Source organism: Triplophysa dalaica, chromosome 6 (assembly GCF_015846415.1).
Source record: "Triplophysa dalaica isolate WHDGS20190420 chromosome 6, ASM1584641v1, whole genome shotgun sequence".
Lineage (NCBI taxonomy): Eukaryota > Metazoa > Chordata > Actinopteri > Cypriniformes > Nemacheilidae > Triplophysa > Triplophysa dalaica.
Genome location: NC_079547.1, coordinates 23,234,181 through 23,253,811, shown reverse-complemented (window position 1 = coordinate 23,253,811; position 19,631 = coordinate 23,234,181). Strand labels below are relative to the sequence as shown.

Genomic DNA, 19,631 nt, shown 5'->3' with positions numbered 1-19,631 from the left:
GCTTTACAGATCAATTCACTTGATGTTTAATTATACTCATAGTATTTTAAAAACGAGTGAAATCTATAAAATATTTTGCTCACATTATTTAAATAAAACACTATAGGCTATGTTGCCATGACTTGAAGCCTGCTCTGGTGTGTTTATAAAGTTATTACAAATTATCCTCAACAAAAATGTAAACAATATTTCCTGACGATTTCATAAAATGTTTATTCATATTCTTCTTACCTCAAAATCTCGTGCTAATGCTGCATTCACGTGCTCTCGGAAATTCGATTGTTCCCACTTCAACCCGGAAATAATTTATGAAACGGCGCTTCTTCATTGTTAACAGATGCTTGCAATGTGTAAATGCTACTAAAAGTCATTATGAACATTGATGTTTTAATGTTACTAAATATTTTTAATGTTACTTAGACGTTACTTCTGCGTTCTTGGTGGGAAATATCTAATCTCCGACGTGTCTTGAACGGAGCATAACTGGGATCGAAGAATCGCGCTCATCATTTAAAAACGCGTCTCGCGAGATGTCAGTTGGAAACCGTTAGTCAATCGATCGTTTAAATAGTACAGTTGTCGACAAATATTCACCGGTTATTTGATTAAAGGTAAAACAATTCCTCACATGTATCTATAATGTAGTAAAATTAAGTTTATTTGACCAAACGTTATCTTTGAAAGAGGAAGAATGGGTAAAAACTGAATATTTGTTGAGAATATATAACCTCCGTTTATTTAAAACTAAGTTACCGACGTTATATTAGCATGTTTCTCAGCTAGCTAATACTGCCGAAAGAGAAAGAAATACATTATAGCTAAAGTCAAATGTCTTTTCATCGAGCATTTTCAAAGTAGTAACATTATATCTCGTTATTCACAGCATGCAAAAGGCATTCAACTTCAAACTGTTGGTTCCCCCAAGAGCTCACGTAAATCAAGTATCTGCTTTAAAGCCCAATGAAACAGGCTTGAATGAAGAAAACTGTGTTTTCTCTCAACCAGTACAGGTCGGTAAACTTCTGACTTATGTAATTATCCAACATTGTACTAAAATGTTTAGTTTTATGCTCACTCAAATGTACAATTACATGATAACCTTTGTAGGGTTTTAACCAGTCTTCAGATATGGAGAAAAGCCTTCCATTCCCATCCAAAATGGTGCTTCCAACAAAAACAACAAGAACTGGTATTATATATCTGTCAAGTTAAAAAAACGTGTCCTGTGATAAATATAATTAAAAGATTGAAAGCAATATGTCCAATAATCCTACACTTTTCCTCTAGAAGGTACAAAGAAGGCTACGGTCATACCAATGGAAAAAGAAGAGGTCAGCCGGTTATGCTTATATATTTTGTGATGAGTTTATTTGTTTGTATGCAATGGGTCCAAGGTCTTGGTAACATATTTACATTATACTTAACATTGCATTACATTGATAAGATTAATTTTGTATGTAATAGACGTTAAGATCCAGCCAGCTATTCTCCAGATTGCTTGATGAAGCTGAGAAAATTAAAATGTGGAAGGTGAGAATTGATTCTGAGACGTCGCAAAAAGACAGGAGGCTTCAGGAGAACAGAAAGACTATTGAGACGCAGCGGAAAGCTATTCAAGAACTTCAGGTAATTTGGTAATAAAAAGTTTATTTCATACATCCCACTCCACACATAAACACATTAGAAGTTCTCGGTTATGTCTTCATTATGTTTCAGTTTGCAAACGAAAGTCTGAGCATGAAATTAGAGGATCAGCTTAATGAGAATGAAGACCTTAGGAATAAGTATGTACGCCGTGGGTGACATTTCTCGCAAAATGATATATTTGGTATGACGTATTATTGTGAGTCATTTTTTTGCTTATGACTTGCAGAAGTAATGCGACAAGGAATTTGTGTAACATACTGAAGGACACATTTGAAAGATCTGTTGAGAAAATGAGTGTGTGTAAGTGTGAAAGCATAATATAAATATACATGTTATATAGCATAATACATACACACTGGTTATTGATACATTTTGTATTGTGTTTTATTAGTTGAGGCTGAACGGGAAGAAACTCATGATCTATTCATACAGAACAGTGAGACTATAAAGGTAACTGTAGTGCTTTTTAGTACCTTAAATGTAAAGAATATTAGACGGCACTTGTTTGTTTCTTTGCAGAGGATGGGGGCAGCTTTTGAAAGTCTTAGGAAGCAAGCAGAGGCAGATCAGCAGGACATGTTGAAATGTGCAGATCTTTTTATTTATTTCTCTAATTATTATAAGCATGTGCTGTATATTACACAGCGATACTGTTTTGTTTATTTTATTGGTATTGTACCATATGTCCTGCAGTAAGAGAATGCCTCACGAAGATGGAGGGTCTTAAAATAAAGTTTGAGAGTGATTGTCTTGTAAAGGAAAAGGAGGTAAGTACCATTGCTCTGCCTGTAGAGGGCAGCATTTACTTAAATAATTGTCTGTTTGATAACCGTGTCAATACTTTGCCTGTTTGTGTCCCTGTTTTAACTCTTGTCCCTCTTTTCTTGCTTGAATTTTTTGAGGTTGCCATGCTTCAAGAGAAAGTCTGTGTAAAAGAAAGCAATCTTAAAGACGTTTCACTTAAAGTCCTAGAAACACAGCAAAACTGTAACCTACTTAAGGAATCTGCAAGTACGTATGCAAAAATGATTTGCACAAGTCCTTAATTTGTCCATTTACTTATTAAGGTTTGCTTATTTTGTGCTTTTCAGGGCAACATCAGGAATTGCTTAACAATTTAACACAGGACCGAGAGATGCTTGAGGAAAAACTCAAAGCGACAGAGCAGTTCAAATGGGAGATTGAAGTTTGTCTTTGTTTTATACATTTTCTTACACACCGACTCTGTGAGTTTACTTGACACATTAAGCCTGTTTTATGTATTCTATCACTTTTCAAAGGAAAAGCAGAGAGCATTAACTAATGAACTGGAGCAAAGCAAGGAGAACCATGTAAAGATCCTTCAAAAGAAAGATGCTGAACTAGAGGAGCTAAACAACATCAAAGATCAACAGTCACACCAACTTGCAGAAATGCGATTGACTGTGAAGTCTTTGCAATCCTCACTTACAACTGAAACACAGAGGTATGTCAAATATTGTATCAGCACAAGCACTAATTATAATACTGCAAAGGTCTTGTAAGGACATCAAGCTTGTATTTATTGCCTAGTTAAGGACACTATTTATCCAATAATTCCTTATTTTATCCATTATTATTCAATTAAATGTTTACTTTGTTTTTACAGGACCCAAGACCTTGAGGCAAAGCTAACCTCAGTACTGAATGAGCTCAGCGATGAAACCTCAGAATTACGTATGTTATAACTGTACAATTTAATGAATGACAACTGTACTGCTTGGATTATTCTAAAATCATTGGTTGTGGTGTCATGCAGAAAAAATCAAAGAGCAGAAAGACAGCTATGGCAAGCAAATACAGATGCTTAAAGACGGACTGGTATGTGTTTTCTTCTGTTCAGCCAATAGCATTCTCTGTGTATAATGGATTTAAACAAGTTTACGTTGTTTTTGTCACAGGATGAGAAGTCAGACTTACTCAACTCTGTAAAGGAGAAATTACAGACAAGTGAGATTCAAACGCTTCAGCTTATTGCAACACTTGAACAGAAAGCATGTCAATTGAAGGTAGGGACTAGGTAGAAAAAAAATGAGATTAGAAATCTGTATTCTGTGTGTGATAATAAATCTTGAAATCACCCTTCTCAGGAAGCAGTGGAGAAAGACGAATACTTGGAGGAGGCCCTAACCAAGGCTAGACATGAGTTTGAAGAGTTGCAGGAAGAAGTTGTTTTGAAAGAGGTTAGAAAAGTCTTCTGTGTTTTTGCATATGGGTCTATGTATATTGTGTCTGTAATAAAGTGATTTTTTTAAAATGTATATTGAATTTCAAATGTTATCGAATAAAATGACAATATGAAGAAGTACCTGGATAATCTTTCATTTAGACCAAGTTAAAAGAGATAGAGGAGCGTTTGTCAAGAGCTTTGGAGAGTGGTTGTGAATCATCAACAGAAATTGAAAGATTGGTGATTGATAAAGAGCTGCAAAGGTAAGCAAATTACAGTTTGCTTTGGTCTTGTTTTGTATAAATATAGTAGAATCCTTGTGAAACAGGGATGCCAATCCTGCTCCAGGAGATCTACTCTCCCGCAGATTTCATGTTCAACCCAAACATACCTGTCTGCTATTTTTCAAAGAATCCTGAAGATCCTGATTAGATGGACAGTGGATTTCCATGAGTAGAATTGTTTTCTTCCTGCTGTTGTATTATGGAATTTGTTCAAAACTTCACGATAAATACATATTTTTCCCCTGTAGGAATAAATATAAAGAGCTGAAGTCGAAGTTTAATGACCTCCAGATGCAGAAGGACTTTATACAAGAACAAGTTGATAGTGGTGTTGTAGAGAACAAAGTGCTTAAGTCTCAGCTCATGGTTTGTAAATGGAATCAAGCTTTTAAATGCAATATTTGTTCATATGATAAATGTGACTTTTCTTTCAGATCCTGTATCTCATGTTTTCTCTTTACAGGAAAACAAAGCAAATGAAGATAGGGATAAAATGGAAATTGAGAGACTTGAGAGGGAGAAACAACAGCTTCAGTAAGACTTAAGAAAACCGTTATCTTCCAGTATGTTATAATATATGGTTTAATGTTGTTTGACATGGAATATTTCACATCCCAGAGTGGAGGTGGATATTTTATCAACGAAAATTGCCGGACAGGATGAAGAGAGCAAGAACGCTCAGGAGATGTTGAAAGAGAGTGTGCGTTTACATTACGACATTTTAAAACTTTCTTGATGTATAGCAGCATAATATATTATTCATCTTTAACAGGGCAAAAACTCAAAGAAAGAACTTCAGATGAAAGACAAACAAATCAAATCACTGGAGGCAAAGGTAATGTAATATGTTATGCTGTATATATACTGCTTTGTGGTCTAAACCTAACACGTTTTAACATTTTTCTTCTTTTTTTAGCTAACAAACCTAAAAACAAAACTAGATACCAAAGCAAAAGCTTTTGAGGAATGCCTTAAAGATGTAGGTGATCATTTGTGACCATTGATTTGTGTTCATTTTGATTTATTCCAAAAAAATATTCAAATCACATAATGTTGTCTCATATTTCAGTATTAGCCAAAAATGCTTACGTATTGTACATATAATCGCATTTCTCATAGATAAGTACTTTGAGGGATGAGTCAGATAATGCAAAGAAACTTCACAAGGAGGAGCTTCAGAAAATATGTTCTGACCTTAAAGAGAAATCAACATTTGAGGCACAACTCAACGTGGAGGTGATTTATATTGTTTAATACAATAGCTGGCTTAGTTATTTAAGCTTGTGGTTTTTATCGATGGTTTGTTTTCCAAAGGTGGGGAAACTGAAGCAAACAGCTATTGAGGCAACGAGGAGTAAAGAAGACACAGAAACCAAATGTCAGCAGAGGATATCAGACATGGTTGCCTTGATGGAGAGACATAAGGTGGTTTTCATTGTTTATATTACGTTTTTGAACTAGGTATTATTTCAGTAGCTTAAATGTTTTATTTTCACTTGACAGCATGAGTATGACAAAATGATAGAAGAAAAAGATGCAGAGCTGAGTGACAAGCGGATGAGAGAAGCTGAAGTCAACGCAAGTAAAGCATTACTGGTAATTATTTCACCTTTTTGTTTGAAGTGCATCAGATATATTGTACAAAGTATGAATTCATGCTAACCACTTTGGCATGTGATTGTTATTTCCCTGAGACATTCAATACCAGTTTGTATCTACACGGAATTGCTTTATATAAAAATAAGCATTCTAAATAACTAAATAACCAATACATTCAGGAGTTTGAGCTGTCCCATTTACAAGTGGAAATAAATGAACTGAGAGAACAACTCAAAATGGTCAAAGAAAAGAATGTGAGGATGAAGACCCCATCTCCAGTAAAAGATACACCTCAACCGGTATACTGAGTAATATATCATTCAAGAGACAATTACAATTATTTGTTTAGCAGACAAAGTATTTACCTTTCGTGTTTTTCTTGTTATTAATTAAGAAACACAAGTTTACAAGCCTATGTAATTTGTGTTTTAGATCTTTGAAACCAAACTAAAGAAAGAAAGAAAAAGGATATCTAAAACTCCAAAAGCATCCACCTCTACAAAGGCGATTTATTCTCTTTTAAATGAGAAAGAAAATGATCCCCCATCAAGACGTGCATCCCCCAGTCCTGTTGTAGGTTTTTAACACATTTTCAACATTCATATTATTTATATCTAGCATCTAACAGTTTGGGCTTTTGATGTAAGGGAACTGTCAACGAAGTCCCCAAAAGTTCATTTTGGAGCTTGAGCACAAAATATGGAACAACACCTCAAATAAAGGTATGGGGAACTGAAACTGTTTGCAATAACCTTCATTTACCTTGAGCGTTTACAATAACACATTCATTTTCTTTTCTAGTCATTCAGAATCCGCACACCACCCAGAACTGAGATAACAGGGTCTTGGAAAACAAATATCTTGAAACTGGACCCTAAGTCAGACAGCTCAGAGAGCAACGATATACTGGTAAATATTTACATAGTTTTACATTGTATTTCCAGTGAATTCAAGTAAATGCATAGATTTGTGGTTTCTTTTTTTACCATCTTTTTATCTGATGTCCAGAGTTTCTCCCCAAGACCTCTTAAAACAAAGAAACCGATGCAGCCAAAAGACCCAGTAGCAGGGGGTTCGGGCATGTTCAAAAAGGTGAACATTCCAATTCGACAGAATTTAGTCCGAATTTTATGCCATCAAGTTCTCGAATGTAATGTTGTTGTCATGCTGCGCAGGTGCAGAGTTCTGTTGCGTGCAAGTCTCCAGGAACCGCTCTGAAATTGGCAGCCATAAAGAGAATGCGAGATGCCGGATGGACTAGCATTAGCAGTTCAGATAAGAAAAAGAAAAAAATAAGCGAGAAGATATTTGCTTGAAGATGTTTTGCAGCAAAAAATATCATTCTTTTTCTTTAAAATAATTCTAGTTCTCAGTACACTTCATTGTATTCATTCACTTAATTCAATTTCATTGTAGCTGAATGTTGCTAATTTTGATATTTTATTTATGTTCTGATTGGTTTTGTTCTTCTGTGACTGTTTGACTAATGAAGCTAACTTCATTAGTCTATAAGCTTATTTCATTGATATTTAACTTCATTAAAAATTAATTGAATAGCCTAAAATTCAATTTTTCATATACTATGAAAGTTTCAAGTAAAATTAATGTTTTCAGTATGTTTTAAAAATAAATGTAATAAAAATAAAACTTGGCCTGTTGCTGCATTGATGTTTTAAGGCTCTTGATCATTTGCATTAAATGAGTGAAAGGTGGAGGCATCACGGTCAGGGTCTCTTTGCTGCTCTTCTTTCAGAAACTCCAAGCGGAACTGAGAAGATGCGTAGCCAAATCCAGATGCGTCGGCCTGAAATTCTTCTTCATTTTGTACTGTCATGGTGGGGTTGTAAATCTGAGGGCCATCGTAAAGTCCTCCTGAAATGACCAGCGTGTCATCTGCCCCAGCATACTGCTCTCCTGTAAACAAAATGACAGTCTCTGTAATGCTTTGTGTAATACTGTAATCAAGAATAATAATAATTAACTTTAGCCATGATTTTACAGACTGGGTCACATTTATTAATCATAAGCGTTCTGTAGATGGACGGTGCCAGCACATGGTTTTCCTAACCTGTATCGTCGCTTTGAAGACGCCGATGAGTATATTGGACCCTGGTCTGATTGCGTTTTCTGTACTTGTGCATAAAGTACACCAGAACTATCAGGACAATTAAACCAAGCAGAGCACTGAATAAAACAGTCAGAGATTTCTCTGAACTACTCAGACCTGTGTAGAAACAGAGACAGGGGTTAACACAATCCCTCTGTAATGTTATACTTCTCATAACAGGAAATGGTCAAACCTACCAACTGAAGATTTATTGATAGCAGTTGAGTTGTTTTGAGTAACAGTGGTTGAAGTTTTCTCTGTTGGTTTTGTTACTAGCGGTGTGGTTAATGTAGTTAATACAGTGGTACTGCTGTAAGGGGTGTTGTTTCGAGATGTGATTGCTGTTGTACTAACATTGACTGTTGTTGTCGGTGATGAGGTGCTTGTTTTGGTCGTGTTGTAAATCTGTGTTGTTGTCTCGTTTGGCTTCACTGTTGATCCGGAGACTGTTACATTTGTTTGTTTGGGGTCAGAAGTCGTGTTCTGGGGTCGAGTAGGAGTCATCGGGGTAGCTGAGGTTGTCGAAGAACCGTTTATTAAATGACTTGATGGCGTTGAGACATTGTTTTCAGTATAGTTTCCGGTTGTATTCAGAGATTCAGCAGTTCCAGGAGGTGTGATCTGTGACGTGTTGGTCGTCATTGATGTCGACTGGATAATTTGGTCTGTTTTGTTTTCCGCAGCCAACGAATACAATAACAGTTGGCCACATACCAAAAGCTGAAGAGTTAACACACCCATATCCGTTGCACAGGCTTTCGTGTCCTTTAAAAAAATCCATACACAGACATACACCACTTTAGATGGAGGGAAAAGGCAAGAAATGTGCACTTTGAAATAGAGCGTGACCTAATTTAGCGTGTTGGTGCGTTTGTGGCATCGATGTGGTTTCCTGCTATGCTGTTACTGAGAAGTTTCCATTTGGCCTGTGCTCTTACTTTCATCAATTACACAACTCACAATTCAAATACCGATCCTTAGAAATAATAGTAAATGTCCTTAAAATAACACACACAGAAATTTACATAGAAGATTGTGAACTTCATGATGATTGTCTAAAATGGCGCTGTCATGAAACCAAAGACAAAGAGCCACATGGTTTTTGCATAGTCTAAACAAACAGTCGTGGGCATCCCATTTCATTAGAAAGAAAACCACCTTGTTTCCCACTGTCACAATATGTCATTCTCATTCTCTCTCTCCCCTTTCTGTTGGTTTGTTTAGTGTTAGTTTGTATGAAAAAGCTAACATTAAGACATTAAAATAAGAGCTGGTTTGAACTTACCTGTGAGCTGAAACAAGCCGTGTCAGATGAAACCAGGAAGTGGCCCGCAGCAGTTATTACCCCTCCCACCTGCTGTAGGCTAGAGACTTTTTCCACTCCCTAAAGTAAGCCGAGCTCAATAGTAGGCTCTACGTCAGGCAAACAGGTAGAGAGGGCGGGTCTGTAAATGACTCACTTCCTTTACCGGCAGGGTGTTGTGGAGGCAGGTGCAGCATGTTTAACCCTTGCGTGTAATTCATTCTTGTGTGTTTTTATTGTTTATCTCTCTTTCACTCTCTGTCTCTGTGTGTTGTTTTGACTACTCAGTGACACTTCATCATACATCAAATTTGATTTCATTTAATACAAAATGCAATATGAAACATTTTATTACTTAACATTTTTAATCATGTAAATCACTGGCTTTATTATAGTTTATGAAAATATGTCATACAGTAAAATGCAGGTTTTGAAAGGTCCTCATCATGTCCGTCCATTTATCTTAACACACATAAATACATTTTTCGTTTACTATTTACAACATCTTTCGCATTTCTTCTAAAACCTTGTGATCTTCTCTGAGTCTTTCTCCTTCAATGCAATTTCATTGTCGCAGAAAACTGGACTGTCCAGCCCCTGGACATGTTTAGCCTCTTTCTCATTGAGGTCTGGCTTGGACATCTGAAAAGAATATAAATGCAGTTATAAGTAATTTTTTTCAATCTCACAAACCAGTTGCTTTAAAGAAACTTTTGAGCGAAAACAACAAATCATTATTTTCAAATAAACAGTATCATTTAGAATGATCCGATACGTCATATGTCAGATTTAAAACACAGCGGTTCATTTTGTAGTCAGGACTTGACATCAGGGATCTTCTCTTTCTATAAATGTTTATCACACTGGAAACCAACGATCTCACCTCTGTTTTTCCACTGAAACGGAAGCAAAGGAGATCAGACTTTGTGATAAACAGCTCCGGCCGATCTTTCTTCTGTTTACAGCCACCTAAAGAAAAACAGTCTCCGTTTATTATCCATCTCTTTACTCACTAACAAAAACATCAGAGCCAGTCGTCTTTACCTGAGACTGCACTGACGAACAGTCCTGTGATCATGGTCACAATTATGCCTACGGGGCAGAAGTACAGATAGGAAAGAGAATACCAGCTGTCTGCCAAAGCTGGTCTTGGCCTGAAAGACATCATGAGAGTTTAATGATTTGATGTCAGCGTTTGTATTAACACTATTAAGTATATGATCATACATGGCACTAACATAAAGGAATGAAAAGTGAAACTTGTTTGTATAAACTTAGACTAAGACAAACGAATATGAGATCACCAACATTGGAGTTGTGCTTTGTAGGACTGTACTAAATGGTATCATAGTGGTGGTGTGGTTCATCTCAGGAGCGATGCAGCCGTCCACACTCAGAGGAAGGCGAAATGTCTTCTCAAGTAATGGAGGATACAGCTGAGCTCCAATTCCCACCCATAATGTTAAAATCAGTCCGGAAATCAAACCAACTAAACCTCCCTGAAGAAATAGAGATTTTACAAATTTAGGTGAACCTTTGGAGCAGTGTTTCTAGGGCCACTAAAGGCCTCAATATCACTTACAACTATTTAAAATAAGACAAAAAAAGCATTAAAAGAGTATCTTTTTAAGCACGCTTTATGTAGTAAGTAGGCTTCTACTACTTGAACTACTTCAATACTTGCTACTATGTTGTCCTCTTTTTAGTTAATACATTGTATTTTAAGTATAGGCTGCTTTTCATGTAAGTACACGACTTGTTTACAACTATGTTTAGGAAGTACATAAAGTATACTTTAATAGTACACTTGAAGAAACTTTTGTAATGGAAAACAACTCAAAATCATGTGTTTTAATGCACTTCATTGGAAATCTTTAAAACTAGTTTTTTGTAAAGGATTAAAGATAAGATAAAGTTCTTACAGTGGAGTTGACACAGCGGAAGAACATGCCTAGCACATACAGACCGAACAGAGGGCCGCTGATCATTCCAAATATGGACAGTGCTGCCTGTAACAAAAGTACAACATACTTGTGACATGCAATTACAGTGTTTCAACAGCAGGTGGTGATGGTGACACAATTTGAAATCCAGTGCTGGATAGTCCCACTAAGGTCCTCAGGCATTTGTAGTATTTTTAAGATATGGTGAAATGTATTGATTTTTAAGGATATATTGTTATTGTAATATAACTGACTGACTGTTATAAAAGAGTTTGCTTTGTGGAATGTTCAATATCTTCATTGTCCTCTGGTACATTTCACAATTTAACAAATCTACTTCCCACATGAAACATATTGTGGCGTGCAATAGTATTTACTATAGTAAACTCTCTAGATACAATAGCGTTTTACACTTTTGAAACAAGTTGAAAAAGAAGGCCTACTTAAAGGCAAAGTTCGCCTTCAAAATGAAAATTGTGGCATCATTTAAACCTGTGCGAATTTCTTTCTTATGCAAAACACAAAAGAAAATATGTGGATAAATGTTGGTAACCAAAAACCGTTGGTCCCCATTGACTTCTATTTTATAGACACAAAACCGATGCAAGCCAATGGTGGAGTAATGGTTTTCTCTTTCTGCCTTTTGTTGTGTTCTGCAGAAGAAAGAAATCAAGTCCTTGAAATGAAAAGGGCGGTGTAAATAATGACAGAATTTGAAAGGTGAACTATTCCTTTATACACTAGTATGCAGTTTATTAATGTACTCTAGTCAACACTACAGAGCACTATAGTAAAATATATACTATACCAACTGCTTTATTATACTTTAATAATGAATATTATTTACTTTTTTAAAGACAGGTTAGAAGGGCATAAATGTGGATAAGAAACAATCAATTACAACGAGTATAAAAATGTAAGTAAACAAACCAACGTGAATAAGAGGAACAAACAATGCACGATAACAAACAGAACAAAATTAAAACATGCATTAACCTGCAGTATATTGCCCATCAAGGACGCCACACCGGCCATCCCGATGCATACAGCTCCATAGAATACGCCTAGAAATGACATACTAAGCATCAGCAAACACATCAACCCGGCATCTCCTCCATGCTGACAGTGTAGTTGTTACACTGAAACTCACTCATGCCCATGTTGATCCAGGACTGGTGTCTCTCTGTCAGCAAGGGAAATGAAGGTTTCAAAAAGTCCTCCATTGTGACTGCCACTAGAGCGTTGATACTGGACGACACTGTGCTGTCGAAACCACACACAAGTAACACTGATGTGTGTGATCTGATCTTAACAAACTGTACGTTGTGCATGCTGAACCTATGAATCTCCTGTGATGAATGTGTCTGAGGTTTTAAAGTATGAGATTTGGTTGTCATTTACCTTAATGTTCCACTGTAGGCCGCAGCCACAAACAAGCCAGGCAGTCCTGGGAAATCTCCAAGTATGTCCATCACCAGATACGGAAGTAACTGTTAAATGTGTTATTTGGTTAATTTCATTGGATGTAAAGGTCACCCATACGCACGAAAACTCATATGAGATCTTTTTAATATTTCATGTAGGTCTCCTAGACATCAGTGAGATTAAATGGAGAGCCGACGGACATTTCTGTTCAAGTCTCCTGCATCTCAGAAGTTTCAGAAGAAATCTCAACAATATGTCACAAGATTTGCCACGTCTGCATTTTAAGGGCAATAATATTGAAGATCTGAACATGAACATTTCTCATCAAATTTGCACTAAGGGTTGGGTATTGTTAGAATTTTATCGATTCTGAATCTGATGTCGATTCTTATCGATTCCCAATTTCAATTCCACAGTAAAACATTTAGATATAAACATGTATGGACATTGACTGGTTTGCAAAAACATATATATTTATGAAATTTGTATTACCATAGTTTACCTACATCATGATTAAACATTAGTAACCATGAAACTAGTCAAATTTGTGGTTCCTTTGCTTTACTGCAAAGTTAAACTATAACTACCATCGTAAAAATGTTGTTCATTTTAATAAGGGCTTTGATTGAGATATCGTCCATCACAAGTTATCACATACCCAATCTGAAAATCTGCACACAGGAATTGATAAGAGAACTTGACATTTTCATTTCAAGTACCCGATTCCCATGCCATCCGATTCCTAAACTTTCGAATTGGAATTGATTTTCGATTCCCAACCCTAGCAATGAACGAGCAGCCTATGAGCAATAACATTTTCCTCTTTGTGCATGTATCACCTGATCTGTGGCTCCCACGTCTTTATTACTGAATGGATCGCAGTCCTTATAGATGGAGTACATTGTGAGACCGGAAAGCATAGCCAGACTCACTGTGACCCATAACCCCACCATGTTCAGGTACAGTGCTCTGTGTGATGAAATATTGACGCCACAGTTTTCAAACCGATTATCTGATGGAACACGTGTGTTTTGAACATACTGTATACTCACAGCTTCGCCTGAGTCATTGTCCGACAGGAAATGTAGCGTTGCACTTGTGATTGGTTGATGGAGTACATCGATGTCCACATCAGACTGCCGCCGACCACGATCGTCCAAAAAGAGTGACGCCTCAAAGGATCAGGATCAAAACTGCAGGAACAAGTGAGCGGTACTTTAAAACATTGCAGTAGGTTTGCCAGTAACTTACTGTAGGTAAAATTACTTCTAAATACTATCCTCTTATTACTGTTTTCATTTACTTAAAGCAAAATTAAAAACACTTTGACTTTTGTGATTCAAAATGACCAAGAAGAGACTGGCATTAGCAGCAACACGGCATAAAATGACATTCTTACTAAGTATGTTTCTCTTGTTTTCCGAAAAAATATTTAAAGTTCTAAAATTTTGATACATAAGTGACCCAAGAAATGTTTATAGGTTTTGAAAAGAAAAATATATAAATTAGGTAATTTCATGCTTAAAACAAAATTGTACGTTTACTACAGTAAGTTACTGGCAAACTAGCTGCTAAATTACAGCAAAGTTTTACTGTGTAGGTTATCTATCTATCTGTCTACAAACATCTCCTCTTGTGTGAATGAAAGGGAGTTCTATGTTGTATAAACATGATATGAACAATAGATGATTGCATAACTTAGGTATTGAAAATTATCTACTCAAGACAGCTCATAAAGAGAGATAATGCACCGAAATAACATCTGGATCCACTATTCAGCATAAACTGTAAGTACATGATCCAGTCTTTTAAACCTGTTAAGAATATACCTGAACGTTTCCAAACGTCCACCATGGTAACTATCGTTCCAGACCCTTCCAAGTCCCCCCTGTAGAGTCGCCCCGCGTGCAATAACTGCCACAAACCCGGCCAACATAATGATCATCTGGAACACATCCGTCCATATCACTGCCTTCAGCCCTCCCTGTTAAAAAGAGCAGGTTGAAATAAACCAGAAAAGTCAGAGAACACACAAAATCCTCTAGATGTGAAATTGCAAATAAGATGAAAGATGTAACTCACAAGTGTGCAGTAGATGATGCAGACAATGCCTGTCGCCACTAGTACTCCCCACAGATCTAGACCAGTGACTGTAACACACAAGCTTCTTTATTTATGGGTCATATTTATCAAGAAAATATCAATCATGCCTTTTGTCAGTATTCACATATTCTTTTTCTAGATTTTGGTTTACATTGTGGGTTTTCGGACAATGAACTGAAGAAGCCTTGGCCAAGCTTCAAACAGGTTTGTTGACATTTGCATGTACCTGCGTGGGGATAGTTCAACCCAAAATATACATTCTTTCAACACTCATCTTCATGTCATGTTCAGGTTTTGAATGACATAATTTGACATAATTTGAAAATTTGGTTGAACTTTCCATTTAAATTTATAATAAACCCTTTTTTGTGAGAAGACTTTTACTATTATTATAATATTATGAATTCATGGAATTAGGTAAAGATAGAACTACATATAAAAATGTTTTTTTGTTCTTCTTTCTAATCATCAGAAAGGTTGATAAGATTTTTATATGCTATGAGTTTTTATTTTTATATTTTATTAGGTTAATTTATACCGTATGTAGTCATACTGTAAATATATTTTTTCCCCGCGGTGGACAGTAGAGCATAGTCATAAGAAGCATAATAATCATATTGTATTTTACGTTTTTCTTTCTTTCTTATGTAACGTCAATAAATGTAAATCAGTTTTCTACTCACTCTGATTCAGGGCGAGTGCAGGCGCATAGATGACCATGCCTGTGTATAAAGCCTATGAGAGATAACATCAGCCATTAGACGATTGGAAAACAATCTTTTTTACTTATTACATGGATAAAACACGAACCCAATGGAAATAATTTTTCCAAAGTAACATAGACTGATGCAGTCCCGCCTATGATGTGTGTTTAGTTATGCATAGTCATGTAAGAAGGTAAAGGCAAACTTACCGTTTGAGCAATATACATGCTTGTTCCAATGATTCGAATGAGTTTGTTGTAACGCATTTCCAAGTACTACAAAACAAGTAACCAAAATGAATGATTAATAAACAAAACAACAGACATTTTCCATAATGTCACAATCGCGTTGACTATTTTCTCAGATGAACATCATTGCTGTTGTAGAATACTTGTGTGCTGATATTTTCCTCCTTTTAATTTGGCTGTTTTTGAAATGTGGGCCATTGATATGTTATTTTTAACATCTGTCATTTTTCATTTCATGCTTCTCTTTCATCAGGAGTGTGACCCAGAATAACTTATGCACTTTGGATAACACACACTACTATGTTGTACCATGTCGGGCCAATAAATCAATCCTCTACCAACACTTCATTTCTTTTTATTTCACACACCATCATGTTCTCGTTTTACTTCCATCTAATGATTCTTCATCAAGCACAGCCACATATAGGAACGTCTGAGAGCAAATCAATGATGGACCCGCCAGAATTTCCGGGTGTTCCCCTTCTGTACCAATTTCTCTTATCCTCATTCAAACCCTGTGACGGGGTCGTCCTCTTACCTCATAAGTGCTGGTGATGTTCAGGCGGTAAAACAGAGGCACAAAAAGTTCAGCGCTGATAATGGACATGATCGCATAAGAGAAGACAAAGAGCCAGAACGGTGTCCCGTACAGATAAGCCTCGGCGGGCGTTCCGATGACAGTGATGCCTGACATAAAACTAGCTGTGAGGGACAAAGCCACAGGTACGGCTGTCATCTGACGGCCTCCCAATAGAAATTCACTACTGCTAGTGTCCTTTCGTCCACGGATGGCTTGGAACAACCCAATGCCGGCCGCGAACAGAATCAAGCCGGCAAAAACCACATAGTCCCAGACGGAGAACGTTTTAACAGGACCTCCACCGCCAGCCATGATTTCAAAAGTAGTGTAACAATGCTCAAAGGCTTTAAATTAAATACGGTATCACATGTGATACTTTTACTGGAAATCCCTCAACCGTTTGCCAACAGGAGGACAGGACCTATAGCAGTAGCTCCTCGCCTTGCCAATAACTGATAAGGAGTTGAGTACCGTAATCTTGCACTCACCACAAAAACGTCTTGAGTTAATGATCCCTCAAGGCCAGAAGATATACCAGTTACATTGTAAAAGGTAGTCGACTTTTTTATTCCAACTCATGAGTTAAGCCGTGCAGAAAACCTTAAGTCACAGTTGCTTAATGAACTCCAAAAGCTCTAATTGCTTGGAGATTGCATAATCCATAAACGTAGATATACCCCCACATTGTTACATCAACAACAAGACAATCAGGCGTTTTTATCAAGATTAGCAGACGTCCTGAAAATGATGCATTTCATCACTTGCTCACCCAGAGCGGGTCATGTCAAACCCTTCAGTTCCTGGTACTGAGATTTACCCGAAATAAGACATTTCTTTCAGAAATACATTTTTCCGTCCATTCCCAGTTGTATCAGTATCTACTGACGCTTCCGGGTCAATCAGAAACAGTGAGCGCTTTTCAAATCAGTTACAGCTTGACAAAAACATCGAAAGTGATAAGGCAAAGCACTTATTAACAGCATGAAAGCACGTTTCTATAGATTTATGAAACTATGGGCAAACTAAGGATAGCTGAGAAAAACTGCTAGACAGTGCATGGCGCATTGTAACATCACCCTCGTGGTACTGTATTTGTAGTGTTGAAATATTTATTTTTGTGCAAAACAACTTCACTAAATGAGCGGAAAAAAGTTAATGTGTGACACTGTCAGAACATCTGGTCGTGGTGATGTAAGTGTTAATCCAATCTGCAAAACAATTTTTTATAGAGTGTTGTTACTATTCAAGTGCTGAAGATGCGTATCACTTAGCTGGGAATAAAATGCATGTAAAACTGTTTGGGCACACATTAAGCTTTCCATTTTCCAGCTTGTGAACTTTGCACATTTGACAAGGATCCAAATCGAAATTCACTCAATGAGAGTGCGATAAATGATCAGAACGAGTTTGTATCTTTAAGATTAGATGATATTTAGCATGCAGGATTGATCATTAAAGCCCATTGGTTTCCATGGTGTTTTATTACACATCCTGCGTCTTATGTACAAATGCAACTTGATATATGGGTGTGATTTGATATTAGTATGTGTTCAAAGCGTTTACACAATAGCAGATAGTCAGACAGCGGCAACATTGATCTAATGAACAAACCTAAACGGACTAAAGAGATCTCTACACTCTAAAAACAATCTGTAAAAAAGGAAACTTTCTGTCTGCTGGAGCGACAGAAATATACTGTAAAATATTTTTCCCCAAATTACTGTATATAAAGATATGTAATAAAGTGATTATGTTTTTTTCTGTGATTTTACAGGTTTTTGACCGTATTTCAAAAATAATTTTTTTTCATCATACATGGAAAATCTGTAAAAGTATAAAATAAAATATAAAATTCAGTAAAAGTATGTTTTTTACAGTTGAAAATTTCATAATTGAGACCTTTTTCATGCCTATACTTTATTATTGAACTGTAATAGTTGTTTTTTCGTCTAGCAAATCTAATACTGTAAACTTTTTTTCAGAAGAGACCTGAACAATTTTGCTGTTTGTGCACAGGTTTGCCAAGTCAAAGATCAAAAGTCAAAGATTTTAACTTTCGGAACTGAAACATTTAATTATCACATTTCTACAAGACCTGGCAGAATCGTATCTATAACATACTTATATCAAAAAATTTGTGTATGCTGCTAAAATATTTCCAGAACAAACCTAAAAGTTATTTAAATTGCATTACATAATGCATTTTACGCAAAAGGAAAAGTTAACATACAGATACATACAGCTAAATCTGCCTCACATCACAGTGTGAAACCTGACGGTTGTGACTTTAAATTAGAGAAGTGTTTGGGTCAGCATTTTTATCATTGTGCCAACTATGTACCATTTGATTTAATATCATGCCGTGACATGTTCTTTCATGGATGAGTGCGTCCAAACATTGTTAAACATTTCATGTTGCTCTGATAAAAGTTTTAACACACCAACTCACGCTTAGAAGAATAAATCACATAAACATTTACTTTAATTTACAAACACAACCGTCTTTCACACCATGAAAACACAGTTTTTTGTGAGGATGTGAGGGGTGGTGCGTGGGTAGCCCACTGTAGGAAGGGGGGCAGAGGATGCCCAACAGTCATCAAACATAAATTTCATAAAAAATTGACAAGCCATAAAAGAACCATTTGAGTGACTGGTCGACGGAACATGACGGGGGGTCATAAATCAATTAAAATTTTGACACACAGTATATGCTTATACTGTACTACTTCTCTACTCTTGAAGATCTCTAACCCTTAAATAGTCGGCCTATGACAAGCATCAGAAATCACACAATTCTGGCTCATCTTGGACTACATAAAGCAACCCCATCAACATTACCATCTAGACTCGTAAAAATAATGGTGCTGCAAGATGCCATAGAAGAACTCTTTTGTCTAAATGGTTCCATAAAGAACCTTTAACATCTGATGAACCTTTCTGTTTCAGGTTCTTTGTGGCGAAAAAAGATTTATCAGATTAGAAAAAGGTAAGAAAGGGATGGTATTTCAAAGAACCTGGACTGAATGGATCTTAGTGGAAACCAAAAAGGGTTCTTCTAGCATCGCCGTGAAGCACCTTTTTCGCACGTTTATTTGTATTAAGTGTAACCAACCAATCAATCAATCAATATTCACTCATTTTTGAGCTAGCATTTTGTAATATAAATATGAATCTGTACCATGCTGCTGATGTTTAATTTATATTGTGGGCAAATACATAAACAACAAACAATGCACATTTTGGAATCAAACAGTTCTTGCACCCCCTGTTGAAAGATGCACTTACTATATGACTTGTCTCTTTCGCAAGACATTTTGGGAGTAAAATTTTGAACAAAGTTGATAATGCTCTGTGAAGCGAAATCTCAGATTGAGATTTGCAATGTGAATATGAATTCAGTGCTTTTAGCAGAAAGGATGATTTGCTTAATGGGCAGCAGATTTATGGATGCTGCGCTGTGGAGATGAGAGATAGTGGGAGATCAGATTCACTGTCTG

The 19,631-nt window shown here is 36.4% G+C and overlaps 3 protein-coding genes across 4 annotated transcripts; 1 reads left to right on the top strand and 2 right to left on the bottom strand.

The window, feature by feature from the left end:
* Nucleotides 1–332: 332 nt before the first annotated feature.
* Nucleotides 333–7,365, top strand: sycp1 (synaptonemal complex protein 1). 2 transcript variants are annotated; one of them, XM_056750388.1, is made up of 32 exons: nt 333–611; nt 884–1,010; nt 1,120–1,189; nt 1,288–1,331; nt 1,465–1,626; nt 1,717–1,784; nt 1,874–1,947; nt 2,039–2,097; nt 2,167–2,233; nt 2,341–2,414; nt 2,550–2,658; nt 2,739–2,833; nt 2,928–3,112; nt 3,275–3,342; nt 3,425–3,486; nt 3,567–3,674; nt 3,756–3,848; nt 3,995–4,098; nt 4,368–4,485; nt 4,583–4,653; nt 4,738–4,819; nt 4,892–4,954; nt 5,036–5,098; nt 5,239–5,355; nt 5,434–5,544; nt 5,623–5,715; nt 5,898–6,017; nt 6,151–6,291; nt 6,366–6,440; nt 6,520–6,627; nt 6,727–6,810; nt 6,894–7,365. In XM_056750388.1, exons 2-32 carry the CDS (start codon nt 885–887, stop codon nt 7,032–7,034), a joined length of 2,955 nt encoding a protein of 984 aa, XP_056606366.1. In that variant the 5' UTR covers nt 333–611; nt 884; the 3' UTR covers nt 7,035–7,365. The 2 variants fall into 2 exon arrangements, with proteins under 2 accessions (XP_056606366.1, XP_056606365.1); XM_056750387.1 differs by having other exon boundaries at nt 334–611; nt 1,108–1,189.
* Nucleotides 7,366–7,377: 12 nt separating this feature from the next.
* Nucleotides 7,378–9,235, bottom strand: si:ch211-105j21.9 (sialomucin core protein 24-like). Its single transcript, XM_056750390.1, has 4 exons — nt 9,111–9,235; nt 8,023–8,590; nt 7,787–7,942; nt 7,378–7,632 (listed from the first exon to the last, which is right to left on the bottom strand). Exons 2-4 carry the CDS (start codon nt 8,564–8,566, stop codon nt 7,391–7,393), a joined length of 942 nt encoding a protein of 313 aa, XP_056606368.1. The 5' UTR covers nt 8,567–8,590; nt 9,111–9,235; the 3' UTR covers nt 7,378–7,390.
* A 198-nt stretch (nt 9,236–9,433) lies between these two features.
* Nucleotides 9,434–17,162, bottom strand: slc5a8l (solute carrier family 5 member 8, like). Its single transcript, XM_056750389.1, has 15 exons — nt 16,090–17,162; nt 15,513–15,578; nt 15,283–15,334; nt 14,579–14,646; nt 14,326–14,480; nt 13,549–13,689; nt 13,336–13,465; nt 12,473–12,561; nt 12,222–12,334; nt 12,068–12,135; nt 11,051–11,137; nt 10,437–10,627; nt 10,173–10,282; nt 10,012–10,097; nt 9,434–9,770 (listed from the first exon to the last, which is right to left on the bottom strand). The coding sequence occupies exons 1-15, from the start codon at nt 16,441–16,443 to the stop codon at nt 9,648–9,650; spliced, it is 1,833 nt and encodes a 610-aa protein (XP_056606367.1). The 5' UTR covers nt 16,444–17,162; the 3' UTR covers nt 9,434–9,647.
* Between the last annotated feature and the right edge of the window lie 2,469 nt (nt 17,163–19,631).

Coding starts and splice junctions, on each gene's coding strand:
- si:ch211-105j21.9 (XM_056750390.1), bottom strand. CDS start 8,566: ATGGGTGTGTTAACTCTTCAGCTTTTGGTATGTGGCCAACTGTTATTG. Junction 7,943..8,022: donor TATCAATAAATCTTCAGTTG/GTAGGTTTGACC, acceptor GTTTCTACACAG/GTCTGAGTAGTTCAGAGAAA. Junction 7,633..7,786: donor TCTTCAAAGCGACGATACAG/GTTAGGAAAACC, acceptor TTTTGTTTACAG/GAGAGCAGTATGCTGGGGCA.
- sycp1 (XM_056750387.1), top strand. CDS start 885: ATGCAAAAGGCATTCAACTTCAAACTGTTGGTTCCCCCAAGAGCTCAC. Junction 2,659..2,738: donor CCTACTTAAGGAATCTGCAA/GTACGTATGCAA, acceptor TGTGCTTTTCAG/GGCAACATCAGGAATTGCTT. Junction 5,545..5,622: donor CCTTGATGGAGAGACATAAG/GTGGTTTTCATT, acceptor TTCACTTGACAG/CATGAGTATGACAAAATGAT.
- slc5a8l (XM_056750389.1), bottom strand. CDS start 16,443: ATGGCTGGCGGTGGAGGTCCTGTTAAAACGTTCTCCGTCTGGGACTAT. Junction 12,335..12,472: donor GCCTACAGTGGAACATTAAG/GTAAATGACAAC, acceptor TGGTTTCGACAG/CACAGTGTCGTCCAGTATCA. Junction 10,098..10,172: donor GTTCGTCAGTGCAGTCTCAG/GTAAAGACGACT, acceptor GTTTTTCTTTAG/GTGGCTGTAAACAGAAGAAA.